General features: G+C 52.0%; 2 protein-coding genes across 3 annotated transcripts; one reads left to right on the top strand and one right to left on the bottom strand.

Annotated features, from left to right (window-relative positions):
* Window positions 1-1184: 1184 nt before the first annotated feature.
* Window positions 1185-4648, top strand: LOC121151843 (2-acylglycerol O-acyltransferase 3-like). The gene is made up of 8 exons (XM_040973696.1): window positions 1185-1199; window positions 1867-1993; window positions 2199-2306; window positions 2386-2456; window positions 2699-2903; window positions 3135-3309; window positions 3840-4042; window positions 4133-4648. The coding sequence occupies exons 1-8, from the start codon at window positions 1185-1187 to the stop codon at window positions 4285-4287; spliced, it is 1059 nt and encodes a 352-aa protein (XP_040829630.1). The 3' UTR covers window positions 4288-4648.
* Window positions 4649-7179: 2531 nt separating this feature from the next.
* On the bottom strand, window positions 7180-10126 carry LOC121151467 (2-acylglycerol O-acyltransferase 3-like). 2 transcript variants are annotated; one of them, XM_040972868.1, is made up of 7 exons: window positions 9911-10126; window positions 9605-9712; window positions 9456-9526; window positions 8996-9200; window positions 8552-8726; window positions 7593-7795; window positions 7180-7504 (listed from the first exon to the last, which is right to left on the bottom strand). In XM_040972868.1, the coding sequence occupies exons 1-7, from the start codon at window positions 10017-10019 to the stop codon at window positions 7350-7352; spliced, it is 1026 nt and encodes a 341-aa protein (XP_040828802.1). In that variant the 5' UTR covers window positions 10020-10126; the 3' UTR covers window positions 7180-7349. The 2 variants fall into 2 exon arrangements, with proteins under 2 accessions (XP_040828802.1, XP_040828803.1); XM_040972869.1 differs by lacking the exon at window positions 9911-10126 and adding an exon at window positions 9810-9891.
* Window positions 10127-14271: the final 4145 nt, after the last annotated feature.

Below are 14271 nucleotides of genomic sequence, written 5' to 3'. Positions count from 1 at the left end.
TTTTCTCCCCTAATGGCTGCAGCAGCCAGAGCTAGGCTGACCTTTTGGGTCTTAGGTGCAAGGCTCAAACTCTTAGGTCTTCTGCTGCATTTCTAGAGCATTAGCAGGAAACTGTGCCAGAAGTGAAGCAGCCAGGGCTTGAACCAGCACCCATAGGGAATGCTTATGCTGTAAGTGTAGGATTAGTCTCCTGCACTACCACTCCAGCCCCTGAGAGTGCTTTGGTTCTGACTCCTGACCTCAACAATTAGTGAAGGAAGGAGGTTGATATAGCTCATGGTGCTGCAGGTCAAGGGCCTGGCACCTCTGTCAGCTCAAGCTGTGGGTGTAATTCATGCAGAGTGACAGATGGCAACTCTATCCACCAGGATCACAGAAATCCCTGGAATGGGCAGCATGTCCCTTTAAGCAGCCCCCACCCCCAGTTGAAGCCAGCACCTCTTCCCCAAGCCACACCTTTTCAAGGTGCACTCAGCAGCTGATACTGCTTGTCTGGGGATTGAGTGACCAAGGCAGTAATACAGGGGACATTTCTGTGACCGTCTCCATTTTGGGTATTGCAGATGTGGTGCTGTGTGTGTGAGGCTTTAGAGGAGGGTTGAAACACCCTTTCCAAGACTCTCTTAGGGATGGCTGGGGCATGCACCCTCTGCTCCCCACCGAGGGAGGGATTGGCCCAGTTGAGTCAGTCAGGGACCTGCGATTGGGTTTCCTCCACCTGGAGCCTTAGAGTCCAGGGACTCTGCACAGAGGCCTTGAACTTCTCTGGTCTCTTGCTGTGCAATTCTTGCCCCCCACTGTCGGCCCTGACTGTCCTGCTGGATCCATCTCCCTGGGCTTCAGGATGACACCCTCCCTGTCCTCCCATGGGCCCATAGCTGGAGGAACCCCTGGTCCATGGTCCACCCTCCTGTATCCTCTTGGCTGTGGTCTCCAGCCCAGGCCTAATGGCCCCTAAGCTGCTCTGACAATATCCCAAGCAGTCCATGACTTCCTGGTCATGGACTGTCCCCTTGGACCTATTGGCAGCTTAAACCCAGAGCCCCGTGTTTTGCAACTTCACAGTCAGAAGGGAACTCTTTAGAATCTCACTGGGGGAGTGGCTGTGAGGAGCAGTGAGGGCTCAGATTTAACCCTGCTCCCCCTGGAAGGGCCTCCCTGGCACCTTCCAGTTGTAATGGAACATGCTGGTACCCAAGGTGAGCTGAAGAGTACAGAAAGCCCTGTATGGCTGCCACTGTTCCAAAGCCTCCTGGGCCTCTTGCTGCTCACCTATGCCCAGCGAAAGTGTCTGGAAGCTCAGGCCATTCCTCTTAATCCAAGAAAGGCTGGGGGCCCCCATTTAGAGCAGGTTGTGTCCATCTCACCCCCTTGAGACCTCCCAACCTCTACATGGAAAATCGCACCCACACTGATTGCTCTCACTGCCACTCTTGTGGTGGACACAGACCAGGGTATAACAAGGACTCCTGTGCACCTGCAGAAGGACTGCCATCCTGGGGCAATGATTTGTGTGTCTGTGCAGGGTGGGAACACCAGAGCCAGCAAGGAGCCATGAAATTCCTAGAGAGACATTGGGATAGTGTCTTAGTAACTGACATAGACTGGGAAACCATGGCAGGCTGTCCAGCTGCCATGGTTTCCAGTCCTTGCTAATAGCTTGGGCACCCAGGGGCTGCCCCTCCCCTGCACACACCAACCCTGGCACAGCTCCTCCCAGGAGCCAGCCCAGAGTGACAGACCCAGGATCAGTTCAAGATCTGTTGCAGAAGCACCTGAGGACTCGGGCTCCAGACACAGCCAGCTCTCCAGCCATACACTGTAAACTGGCAGAGGGAACACCTACGACCTTGCCTGACCCTGCAGGTTGAGAGAGCTGGTGAGATGGACGGCCCCACATCACCCCTGCCCTCCTGTCCCACCAAGACCAGGCAGAAGCAATGGCTGGAAGCACTGGGCACCCTCCACTATGTGTTGGCTGTAATAATTCTAGGTGAGAGGAGGGGAGAGGAGGGTTGCTCCATGGGAAGGGACTACAACAAGACAGCTGGGCTGCTGGCCAGATATTAGATAAGGGAGGGTGACAGGACTGAAGAGATGCCACTTCCAGAGGTTTCTTGCAGGTGAAGGAGGGGAGTGGCTTGGCTGAAGGCCTGGGTCCCTGGAGGAATTAATGCTTCCTTCTGACCTTTCCCCAGGCCCTTTCTCTTGCGTTCTTCTCTTCCTCTTCCTCTTCACACAGCTCTGGCCTCTCACTGTTCTCTATCTGATGTGGCTCTACCTGGACCGGGACACCCCCAGCCAAGGTGAGCTCAGGCAGACCTGCAGGTGGGGAGAGATGGGAGGCTGCTTAGGAGACTATGCCACCTTAAACTCTGCCCGTAGGGGGAAGGCGGTGGAAGTGGCTAAAGAAGTGGTCGATATGGAAACACCAAAGGGATTATTTTCCTATCAAGGTGATGGTTACCAATCCAGAGATGGCTATTTCACCTTCCCCCTCCCTCCCCTGCACTTACTCACCCTTCCCTGTCCTGCAGCTTGAACCCTGCTGCCCGAGGTCACAGAGGGGCAGGGGGTGGAGGGGTGAATCCTGAGCCCATCCAAGGACCCCAACCTCTGAGGTCTGCTGGGCAGAGGGCAGCACCTCCAGCGGTAACCTGTCCTCTGTGCCTCTCTCCTCCTGCCTAACCATGTCAAGCTGGTGAAGACGGCAGAGCTGCCACCCAACCAGAACTACGTGCTGGGATCCCACCCCCACGGGATCATGTGCATGGGAATGGTCTGTAATTTCATATCAGAGTGCAATGATTTCTCCCGCCACTTCCCAGGGCTCCAGCCCTGGATAACCACGCTCGTTGAATTCTTCTACCTTCCAGTCTTCCGTGACTACCTCCTAGCTGCTGGTGGGTCTCACAAGAAATGGGGGGAAGCAGCCCCTGGCCCCATCCCCACAACTAGCTTTTGCTCCCATCCAGGGACAGAGCAGACCTGAACATGGCATAATCAGGACTGGACTTATATGGGGGGAGGAATTATTTGAAAAGCACAAAATGTAGGACTGCCATTATTTGTGCTAATTCATAGGTAGCAGAGATAGAAGTAGTGTTGATCACTCCTCCCCTCACATGGCACAGGACTGCGACCTGTGAGCCGTCACAGCCTGGACTTTGTCCTGTCGCAACCTCAGCTGGGTCAAGCAGTGGTCATCGTCATCGGGGGAGGCCAGGAACTTTTGTCTACCTCCCCTGGGCAGCACTGCCTCAAACTCCTGAATCGCAAAGGCTTTGTACGCCTGGCACTGAGACACGGGTGAGTGGACATGCAGGTATGGATGTTGGGCTGTCCTCTCCATGTACACTCCACCAAGTGCCTGCAGGTGGCATTGTCGGTTCCCAAAGCTGATTCCTGTACCCAGTACCTGATGCTTCTTGCCAGTCCAACTGTATTCCCTGTCCATGAGCTGCTGACTTCCCAGACTCTGAGTCCCTTAACCATGGCAGGGCCATTAATAAGAATAATGCCTACTGGTGCAGACGCCCAGGGTTCTCTGACCCTGTTTTCACAGACAAAGTCATAGATTTGATCTTTCATGACCCAAGATTGGGCCTACCTTGCCCCAAGGCTGTAGGGGCAAACGCTGAATGAGAAGATGCGTGTGGAAAGCCTACCTCACAGGCATGACTCAACACAGGCCAGGCGTCCTTCCTGAAGTCTCTATACTTACATAGTCATGAGTTTTCTAAGGCCTGGGTAGCGGCGTCAGAGGAGCTGGGGAGCTCATGCAACTCCTGACATGCCTATTGAGAGGACAGACACGACTGTGACCCTTCTCTCTGCAGAGCTTCTCTGGTGCCCACATACTCCTTTGGAGAGAATGATATTTTTGAAACTAAGACTTTTCCTGAAGGCTCCTGGCTGAACCTCTGCCAGGTGGTCCACAAGAGGATTATCGGTTTTTCTCCCTGCATCTTCTGGGGCCGGAGTTTCTTCTTGCCCAACTCCTGGGGTCTGCTGCCACATCCCAGGCCCATCACCACTGTGGGTGAGTGCCCACCTGCATTGGAGGGAGCAGCCATGGGTGATATAAACAGCATGTCAGCCTCTGACTCACCTGTGTCTTTCTCCCTTGCAGTGGGCGCCCCCATCCCCGTGCCCCAGCTCAGCACACCCACTGAGGAGCAGGTTGACCACTACCACAGACTCTACATGGAGGCCCTGGAGCGACTGTTTGAGGAGCACAAGGAAAGCTGTGGCATTTCAGCCTCCAGCCACCTCACCTTCCGCTAGGCCTATGACATGGAAACCAATGGCATATGGGCAAAAATAAAATTCACATGCAGGACATGGTGGTGCCATTGCATGAAACTAATTTTCATGGGGACATCAATGTCAGGAAAACATAAGAATGCTGAGAAGAAAGGGCACAAAGCCTGCTGGTTGTTAACAGTTCAGGACATTCCTGGGATTTATATTGTCAAACTTCACTGCTGAGTGTTTGCCTCTTACACCATTGCTCTGTAAGATGGAGACTAAGGGAAGATCAATGCCCAGCCAGTGGCCAAGCTCCTGTCCTCTGGAGTTAATAAAAGCTACTTCCTTTCCACAAGTGGCTAGCGAGTCTCTGGTGGTCAATTTCTGTAACACCTGAACTGATGACTGAGCCTCACCCCACCCTCCCATCTCCTGCCCTGCTCTTTCCAATAAAGATTGCGGTGGACGTGAGCACAGTCAGGCACAGAGTCACACCCAACCCTCCTGTCCAATCCTGTCCTGTCATGCTGCAGAGTTGTCATCTAGAATTGGGGCTCAGGACCCTGATTCTCCCACTGGGGAGAGAAGACTGTGCCGCAGGACCTGGGACAAGTCTCTCTCTCCCTGTGTGAAAAAAGTCATCTGCTTAACCAGGTGTCCTCCACAGTCAGCACGAAGTGGGCAAGGAAGCTGTGAGCGGTGGGCTTTGCAAGTTGAGTAGCTTTGGTACTGGTGTGATGGTTCAACATGTTATCCCCAACCTATAAGCATCAGAATCCCATGTGGACTTCGGGTCACATCCCTGCTGTTCCACATGCTTCCTATTTGTGCTTTGGAAAAGCCCAATGATTTAGGATCATGGAACCTCTTAGGAGACTTAAGAAGCTCTTGGCTTTGGAAAGATTAGCCCTGGCTGTAACAACCATTTGGGGAGTTCATCCGCAGATGAAAGATTCTATCTTTCCCTTTCTCTCTGTAAACCTGCCTTTCAAATAAAAAATAGATTACTATTTTTAAAGTAAAGAGAGGTAATCAGGATGGAGGAGGAACAGTGAGGGTGATGGGGATCCCTGAGGCAGGAGCTGAGCCTAGTCAAGGGCCCAGCAGGAGGCAGGGAGGAGAGAACCCAGGCCCAGGGCACACACAGCTGTGCACATGCTTGCTCCTGCACCTGTCCATCTTGTGTGAATTTCTGGAGTTGATGGATCAGATGACTCCAGCGCTGACTTTTCCCAGCATTCCTTGCTTCTGGAAGCCCAGCACTCAGCTCAACTTCCCAGGCTGTTCTGGACATTGCATGAGTGCAGGCGTGAAGGTGCTTAGGACAGAGTTGGGCTCAGGACATGAAAGAGAGAGAGGTTTCCACATCCTCTCTCTGTTGCCCCGTCCAGCAGAACAGTCAACGGGGATCGCAGCCAACCTAGGAGAGAATGAGGGACAAGAGACACGAAGAATGGACAGCAAGACAGGATGTCTGATCAAGCTGACACTTTATTATTTTCAATTGAGGCTTTTCCTATTTTCAGTAACTAAGGCTTGGGGAGGGAAGGCGAAACTGGGATGCAAGCCATGGTCTCAAGACCGATTGTTCTTGAACAACCACCATATCATCAAGCACAGCAACAATGTCGGTAACAAGATGTTAGCAAGTACAGCATAAATCACATTCTGAAACAGCTGCTGGAAATTATTGAAACTAGGCGTGTGATCAGTTTCATAACCTCCTTCCCAAGCATCTAGCCAACCGGGGGTTTTTTACTGGCCTATAGTTCTATATTTAAAATGGCTTCAGTGTGGCTATAGTGCACGGCTCCTGACATCTCCCCCTTTTCTCTATATATCAAAGAAAGTGGCGAAAAGAAAAAGGTTCGTCGAGGCAAGATAAGTGCTGCCTGTCTTAGGTTCATCCTGAAGGGCTCCCAACACTTACCCATCTTTGGGTAACCCTGCCAGTCATCCAGGGTTCCCTGTCTTCGGTTGTTGGGGTATCAGAAAGGTGCCTGTCATTGGCTAAACGCTTACTAGAAAAGGGCCGTATAACAATTCGTAGCTGGAACACATATTCCCCGGCAACGCTGCCATAAATGACAGCCCTGTTGGGAAACACCCGCCCCAACCTTAAACTGCCACATTACCTTAGGAAAACTGATCGGAAAACTGGAGCCGCACATTACAACATGGGGGTTCATTTCTTGAGGTGTCAGGACTCTCTGAACACAATTTATCTTCTAGAGTTAAGCGGTGGTAACGCACTTGGATGGGCTTGGAAGCTAAATTTTCAATTTGTTGTTTTATTAAATTAATGAGTTTAGTGAATGCCCAGGGACCAAAAGAGATTAAGAGCAATAGGCCAACTAGAGGTCCTAATATGGTGGGTAGCACAGTAGTGAGCCAGGGAGATGAGGAGAACCAATTTTTATACCAACTTTCCTCTTTTTCTCTCTCCTTTTTTTTTTTTTTTGTTTTTCAAGGCCTTCACGGATCTTTTTCATGCTCTCCTTTACGACACCTGTTTTATCTACGTAAAAACAACACTCCTCTTTAAGGGTGGCGTATAGGCCTCCCTGTTGCAAAAACAACAAGTCTAAGCCGCGGCGATTTTGTAATACTACCTCAGCTAGGGAGGAGAGAGAATCGGTTAAATCGTCAATGCCTTGTTGTAAACGTTGTATAACTTCATCAATGGTGATACGTAGCTCGGCATACCGATTCTAGGAAAGTACAAGACAGGAGATGCCAGTACAGGCACCAACAGTGCCAAGCCCTAACAGGACAGAAATGGTAAGGGCAGTAATTGGCTCACGTTTTGAACAGGAGAGAGAAGTGGGATTTTATAGGTAAGCAGGTGCCTTTGCTCATCCAGGGAGAGGAAAACTTGTCCCAGGTCCTGTGGCAGAGTCATCTCCCCTTTGTCCCAGGTCCTGTGGCAGAGAATCACAGTCCTGAGCCCCAATTTCTGGTGACTACTCCACAGCACAATTGACAGGTTTGGATGGGCACCATGTCAGACCATGCTCACTTCCACCACAACCTTTATTGGAGAGCAGAGGAGGGTAGGAGATGGGGTCTCAGAACTCCAAAGGTAGGTGAGCCCAGGCCTAACAGAAGGTAAGGTGGGTGGAAGTGGGAACACCACAACTTTCCTTGTGCTCCTCAAACAGTCGCTCCAGGGCCTCCATGTAGAGCCTGTGATAGTGGTTAACTTGTTCTTCAGTGGGTGCGCCTAGCTGGGGCACATGGATGGGGGTGCCCACTGCAAGGGAGGAAGATACAGGTGAGTGCAAGATTGCCACTGTCTGAACCTCCCATAGCTGCTCCCTCCAGTGCAGGTGGGCACTCACCCACAGTGGTGATGGGCCTGGGATGTGGCAGCAGACCCCAGGAGTTGGGCAAGAAGAAACTCCGGCCCCAGAAGATGCAGGGAGAAATGCCAGTGATCTTCTTGAAGATGACCTGGCAGAGGTTCAGCCAGGAGCCTTCAGGAAAAGTCTTAGTTTCAAAAATATCATTCTCTCCAAAGGAGTATGTGGGCACCAGGGAGGCCCTGCAAAGGGAATATTGCTGGTCAGATTCTGAATGTATGCCCATTTAAATTCATTAGGGTTTCACTTGCTCCCCAGTTGAACTGATGTCAGTTCTTTGTCCTTTGGAAGCTCTATGTCTGCAGAGAACATTTTAAAAGGACACCTCAACTGTGTTGAGAAAGGCCTGTGTAGTGGGCTTTCCCTCTGCACCTTCTCTTTTTCTTTTTTTAAGATTTATTTTTATTGCAAAGTCAAATGTACAGAGATGAGGAGAGAGAGGAAGATCTTCCGTCTGATGATTCACTCCCCAAGTGAACGGCAACAGCCGGAGTTGCGCCAGTCCGAAGCCAGAGGCCAGGAACCCCTCCGGGTCTCCCACATGTGGGTGCAGGGTCCCAAGGCATTGGACCATGCTCGCTTATTTTCCCAGGCCACAAGGGATCGCGGTGCGTTTAAGGCAAGGACTTTAGCCACTAGGCCACGACATTGGGCCCCCTTGCACCTTCTCATTCAGTGTTTGCACCTGTAGCCTTGGAAATAACAAGTCCCAGGGCAAGCCTGGGACACAGGATCCAACAGAAAGCAAATTGTTCTGGAATTAACAGCCCTGCTGGCAACTGTCTGAATGTCCTCAGCTCAGACGGCACAGCAAGGGCATAGACAGGAGCATCAAGGTTGTCCGATAAGGATCTCTAGGAAACCAAATCCACCTGTTGCACTTGGATGAGTGAACATGGAGAAGACAACCCAACATCTTTACCTGCAGGTGCACTCACCCATGTCTCAGTGCCAGATGAATGAACCCTTTGCGATTCAGGAGTTGTAAGCAGTGTTGTCCTGGGGCCGTGTACAGGCTTTCATGGGCACCGCCAATGGTGATGACAACTGCCTGGCCCAGCTGGTGCTGAGACAGGACAAAGTCCAGGCTGTGACGACTCACAGGAAGCAGTCCTGTGTCAGAGCAGTAGAGGAGCTCTCACCACACAGTGTGTCTCCCTATTCCTTCACCCCACCTTTCAGCATGATGAGGGGTGATGCCCACCTCTGGTACTGAACCGTTTTCCCCCTACTCCTCTGAATAGACTAGGGACCAAGCCCCTATGCTCACGAAGATCCTTTGTTCTGGATTGGGAAGCAGGCTCTCGGCAAGGGAGGTCAAAGGAAAACTCCCCCCAGGGGTAACTTCCCACTCACTGTCCCCCCCATTCAGTGAGGCTCACCAATAAGCATGATGTAGTCCCGGAACACAGGGATATAAAACATCCCAGCCAGTGTGGCTAGCCAGGGCTGCAGCCCGGGGAAGCTCCGGGAGAAGTTGTTGCATTCAGTGAGAAAGTTACAGAAGGGTGCTGTGGTCATGATCCCATGGGGATGGGCTCCCAGCACGTAGTTCTGGTTGGGGGGCAGCTCTGCCGTCTTCACCAGCTTGACACGGTTGAGCAGAAGGAGAGGAGGGAGGCATAGAGGACAGGTTACCGCTGGAGGTGCTGCCCTGTGCCCCTGCAGACCTCAGAGCTTAGGGACCTGGGATGCGCTCGTGGTCCACCCCTCCACCCTCTGCCCCTCTGTGTCCTTGTGCAGCAGGGCTCAGGCTGCAGGACAGGGAAGGGTGAACAGGTACAACAGCAAGGCCTTGGAAGGGAGAGGGTTGGACGTGTTTCTAGGGAGGTGACTCATCACCTTGATAGGGAAATAATCCCTTTGATGTTTCCAGATCAGCCAGTTCCGTGTGTGTTCTCTCTGTCTTCCCCCTGCAGGTAGATCCGAGTGGTAGAATGCCTGAGGCAGACTCCCCATCTCTCCCCACCTGGAGCCCAGCCTGAGCTTACCTCGACTGGGGGTGTCCCGGTCCGCATAGAGCCACATCAGGTAGAGAACAGTCAGAGACCAAAGCCGTGTGAAAAGGAGATGGAAGAGGAGAAGGCAAGAGAGAGGGCCTGGAGAAAGGTAAGAATGATAAATGAGTTTTCATGGAACCCAGAACTTCATTCAATCTATCCCCCGTCCATTCACAGGAAACTTGCAAGGACATACCTTACTTTCTCTAGTCTCTTGGTCTGAGACTGCAGGTCCACAGCCCAGCCATCTTCCTCTAGTCCCTTCCCATGGAGGCACTGCAGGTTTCCTTTTCTTACCTAAAACCACGATAGCTAGCGCATAGTGAAGGGCACCCAGTGCTTCCAACCACTGCTTCTGCAGGGTCTTGGTGTGGCAAGAGAGTGGAGGTGCTGTGGGGATGTCCATCCCAGCAGCTTCCTGTCCTGTAGGACCAGGCAGGGTCTCAAGTGTGTCCTTTGCCAGTGTCCAGTGTGTGGCTGTGGAGTAGCTTGAGCTCTAGTGTCTCCAGGTGCCTCTGAGCCTGATTTTGAATGTCCTGGGTCAGTCTGGGCTGATACATGGGAGGCACAGGACAAAGTGATGCGTGCCCCACTGGTAGTTGGGTGGAGCAACTAGCAAGGACTGGACAAGTAGCTGGCTAGCTTGCCCACAGGTTCCCAGGCCATGCCAGGTACCAACTTTGTGCCAACTTCTCTGCCACTCTCTGCTAATCTCAGGCTCCCTGGGGCACCCTGGTGTGCGCTCCCTACCCTGCTTACAGACCTTAAAACTCCATGATCTGTCTGCCACCCACAGAAAACTAGAGGACTACCTCAGTTCATGTCAGCATCTGTATTGGTCAGGACCAAATGTTTGTCCCGGAAGAACCCATCCTGGACCTGAGCTCCTTGAGCTGCAGAGTGAGCCGCTGCACGGTACTCACCTGCACCTACTGGGCGTGCAGAAACAATTGTTTACAACCCTGGGTGTGGCATTGCCCCACACTCCTGAATCGCAAAGACTTCATGCCCCTGCACTGAGACACTGGTGAGTGGATGTGCAGCTACGGATGCTGGGCCTGGCTCTCCATGTCCACTCTGCTGAGTGCCTGCAGGTGGCATTGTGGGTCCACACTGATGACTACCATGTGTGCCCAGAGGACCCTGTCCACCTGGATGTGCATTGTGTTCTGCCTTTGGCTATGCCACATTCCCAGGCTCCTGCCCTTCTGAGCTGAACATTCAAACCAAGAGCAGCAATGGTTTCAGAATTATTTGTTCTCTGACTAATCATGTGTTCTAGTTGGATCTTTTCCTGCACACTGTGCTGGGCCTGTCTTGCCCTAAGGCTGCAGGTGCAAATGCAAAATGAGAAAATACATTGGAAAGCTCACAATATAGGCATTTTTCAACACTAATCAGGTTTCTTTCAAGAACGTTCTGTATAGACATGATCATGAGCTTCCAAAGGCCTAGGCCACACCTAGGTGTGAATATGTAATCAGGGTGAATATGTAACCTTCAATGTGCCCTTAAAAGGACAACTCAGACCTTGACTCTCTCTGCACAGCGTTCCTGGCACCCATGTATTCCTTCGGGAGAATGATGTCTTCAACACTAATTGTTGTAGAAGGCTCCTATCCACACATGTATTAGATTCTCTACAAGAAGATCACAGGCCTGCTTTCTGCAGCTCTAGGAATCTGCTGCCCCTTTCCACACCCATCACCACTGTTGGCGAGTGCCCACCTGGAGCGGGGAGCAGCCATTTGCACTATTCACAGCTGTACCTTCTGGCTCACCTGTGTCTCCCTCCGCTGCTCCAGCTAGGCGCACCCACTGAGGAGCAGGTTGACCACTACCACAGGCTCTACATGGAGGCCCTGGAGCGACTGTTCGAGGAGCACAAGGAAAGCTGTGATGTCCCAACCTCCATCCACCTTACCTTTCACTAGGTCTAGCCTTAGTTACCATGGAAACTTGAGCAGTCATACTGAAACCCTCATTCCTACCATACTCTATCATCCAATAAACAATGCAACAGAAGTGAGGTCAGGCAGGTAAGGCACCCACCCAACCTCCTGTCCTGTGCTGTCATGCTGCAGTTACTTGCTAGGATTGTGGGCTTAGGACTCAAATTTTCCCACCAGGGAGGGAGGACTCTGGCACAAGTGATGGGTCCATTTCAAGAGCCTCCGGCAACTGTCCACGGCTTCCTGCCAGTTGGCCATCTTCAGTTTACAAGCAATTGGCCATCTTACAGTTTACAAGTTTTCTGCTCTCTCTGTGCTAACAAAGGGTCCTCCTTATCCAAGAGCCCTTTGATGTCAGCATAGAATGTGAGAGGTGAGCAGCATGGAGGAGAAGCAATGGAGGTGATGGGGATCCCTGAGGCAGGAGTTGAGCATGGTCAGGGCCCTGCAAGAGGCAGCAAGCAGAAGAGCTCAGGCTCAGAACACACAGAGCACAGCACAATGCTTAATCCTGCACCTGTCCATTATGTGGGATGGCCTGGGGTTGATGGATTAGATGACTCCAGCACTGACTTTTCCCAGCATTCCTTGCTTCTGGAAGCCCAGCACTCAGCTCAACTTCCCAGGTTGTTCTGGACATTGCATGAGTGCAGGCGTGAAGGTGCTTAGGGTAGAGATGGGCTCAGGACTCGAGCCAGGGAGAGGGTCCCAAACCCCTCGCTGGGGTTCTCACTACACAATGTCACTGGGGATGGGAGGTGAGGCAAACATGGTCCCAGAGTGTGTCTTCATGATTTGTTCTGGAACTAATCACCTGACACGGGTTACTTAGTGAAGAGAAAGAGGTGATTCAGCCCGTGGTGTTACAGGTCAGGGGCATGCCTGGGTGATGAGCCAGGACTGCAAGCTAAGCCACTTCCTTTTGTGCTGACATTCCTTATGGCATCCAGTTCATATTCTCATTCAACCTTTGATCCTGCAACTGCCTGCACATATGTCCAGGAAAAGCAGCAGAGGGCATGGACCAGGTGCTTGTTGGCATGTAAATCCCATGGGGGACTAGGAAAAAGCTCCTGGATCCTGGCTTAAGAATGGCCCAGTTTCAGATGTTTGGTTCTTAGGGGAATGAACCAGTGGATGGATGATTTCTCTCTGCCCATGCTTCTCACTCTGTAACTCTACATTTCAAATAAATGACCCGGCACCTGTGTTAGCTCAGACGATGGTTGTAACTCATGCAGATGGTGGGTGGTGTTTGTACCAGAGTGGATCTCAGAGATCCCAGGACCGAGCCTCACAGACTCTTTAAGCATCTCTAGTTTTCTCCAGCACCTCCCTCCATGCCCCACCTCTTCGAGGTATACACACTTACCAATATGTCTCCATGGGCACCGAGTGTGCAATGCAGGGATACAGAGGACGTTTCTATGACTACATCCCCTCTGGGGGGTACTGGGAGCCTGGTGCTGTGTGCATGAGGTTTCAGAGCTGAGGGACCCTCTCCCCCAAGCAGCGTCTCAGGCACAGCATGAGTGTGCACTGTCTGCTCCACTCCTGGTGTGATTGCTGGGGTGATTCTCTGGGAACAAGTTTTGGAGTTCCTTCCACAAACCTAGAGATCCCCAGCAGCCAATGGCTTTCTGGTCATGGACTATTTCAATGGATCTTGCTTGGGGCTAAACTTGTAGCCCTGTGTTTACCATTCAGCAGATTCTTCAGGCTGTCAGTTGAGCAGTGGTGTGAGCACTGAGGTGGTCAGCCACACCCCTGTCCACAAAGGCCTGACTAATGTCTTCCAGCTGTTCTGGAACACACTGGTTCCAAGGTGTTCTGACCCCTAGGATACCCAGTAGGCCCTGTGACTGTCACAGGTCATTGGGCAGCCTGCTGTCCGTCCACACCATCCAGGCTGACTAGGAGCTCAGGCTTCTCTCCTCTCATCCCAAAAGGCTTGAACCCAGTCCTGCAACCTCCCTTGTGCATTCCAGCCCATGAGGTGAGATCCGCAGTGCGTGACTTGGTAAACTGCCCTAGCTCTGAATGCTGTCATTGATGCTTCTGTGGTGGACACAGACCAGGGCATGTCAATGACCACTGAGCAGCTGCAGAGGGACTCCCATTTAGAGGAAAAACGAGTTGTGTGTCTGGGAACAGGGTAGGGACAGTGGGACGGGCACACCAAGGCCCTACAGTACCTTGAGAGGTATCCAAGCATCTATTAATTCCCAATTAAATAGAGAAGAGTTGGCATAGGATCCCAGTAGCTGGTATGCCCTGGGAGCCAGCCTATGGGCACATTGGCAAGTCTTTTCTTCCCTGCCTACTTTGGTTTTGTATCAAATTCTGTGCACTCCAACCCTGCCCCGCCTCTCCCTGTGCTCAGGACAGACTGACAGACACAGGACATTTAAAGTCAGTCTTAGGGCCCGGTGCTAAAGTCCTTGCCTTGAACACACTGCGATCCCATATGGGTGCCGGTTCATATCCCAGCAGCCCCACTTTCCATCCAGAACCCTGCTTGTGGCCTGGGAAAACAATTGAGGACAGCCCAAAGTGTTGGGACCCTGCACCCATGTGGGAGACCTGGAAGAAGTTCCTGGCTCCTGATTTTGAATGGGCACAGCACCAGCCATTGCTGTCACTTGGGGAGTGAATCATCGGAAGGAAGATCTTCTTCTCTGTCTCTCCTCCTCTCTATATATCTGA

The sequence above is a fragment of the Ochotona curzoniae genome, unplaced genomic scaffold (assembly GCF_017591425.1).
Source record: "Ochotona curzoniae isolate NIBS_2020 unplaced genomic scaffold, NIBS_Ocur_1.0 contig_2321, whole genome shotgun sequence".
Classification (NCBI taxonomy): domain Eukaryota; kingdom Metazoa; phylum Chordata; class Mammalia; order Lagomorpha; family Ochotonidae; genus Ochotona; species Ochotona curzoniae.
The sequence above is the reverse complement of the archived record's forward strand: the minus strand, read 5'-3'. Positions and strand labels throughout refer to the sequence as shown.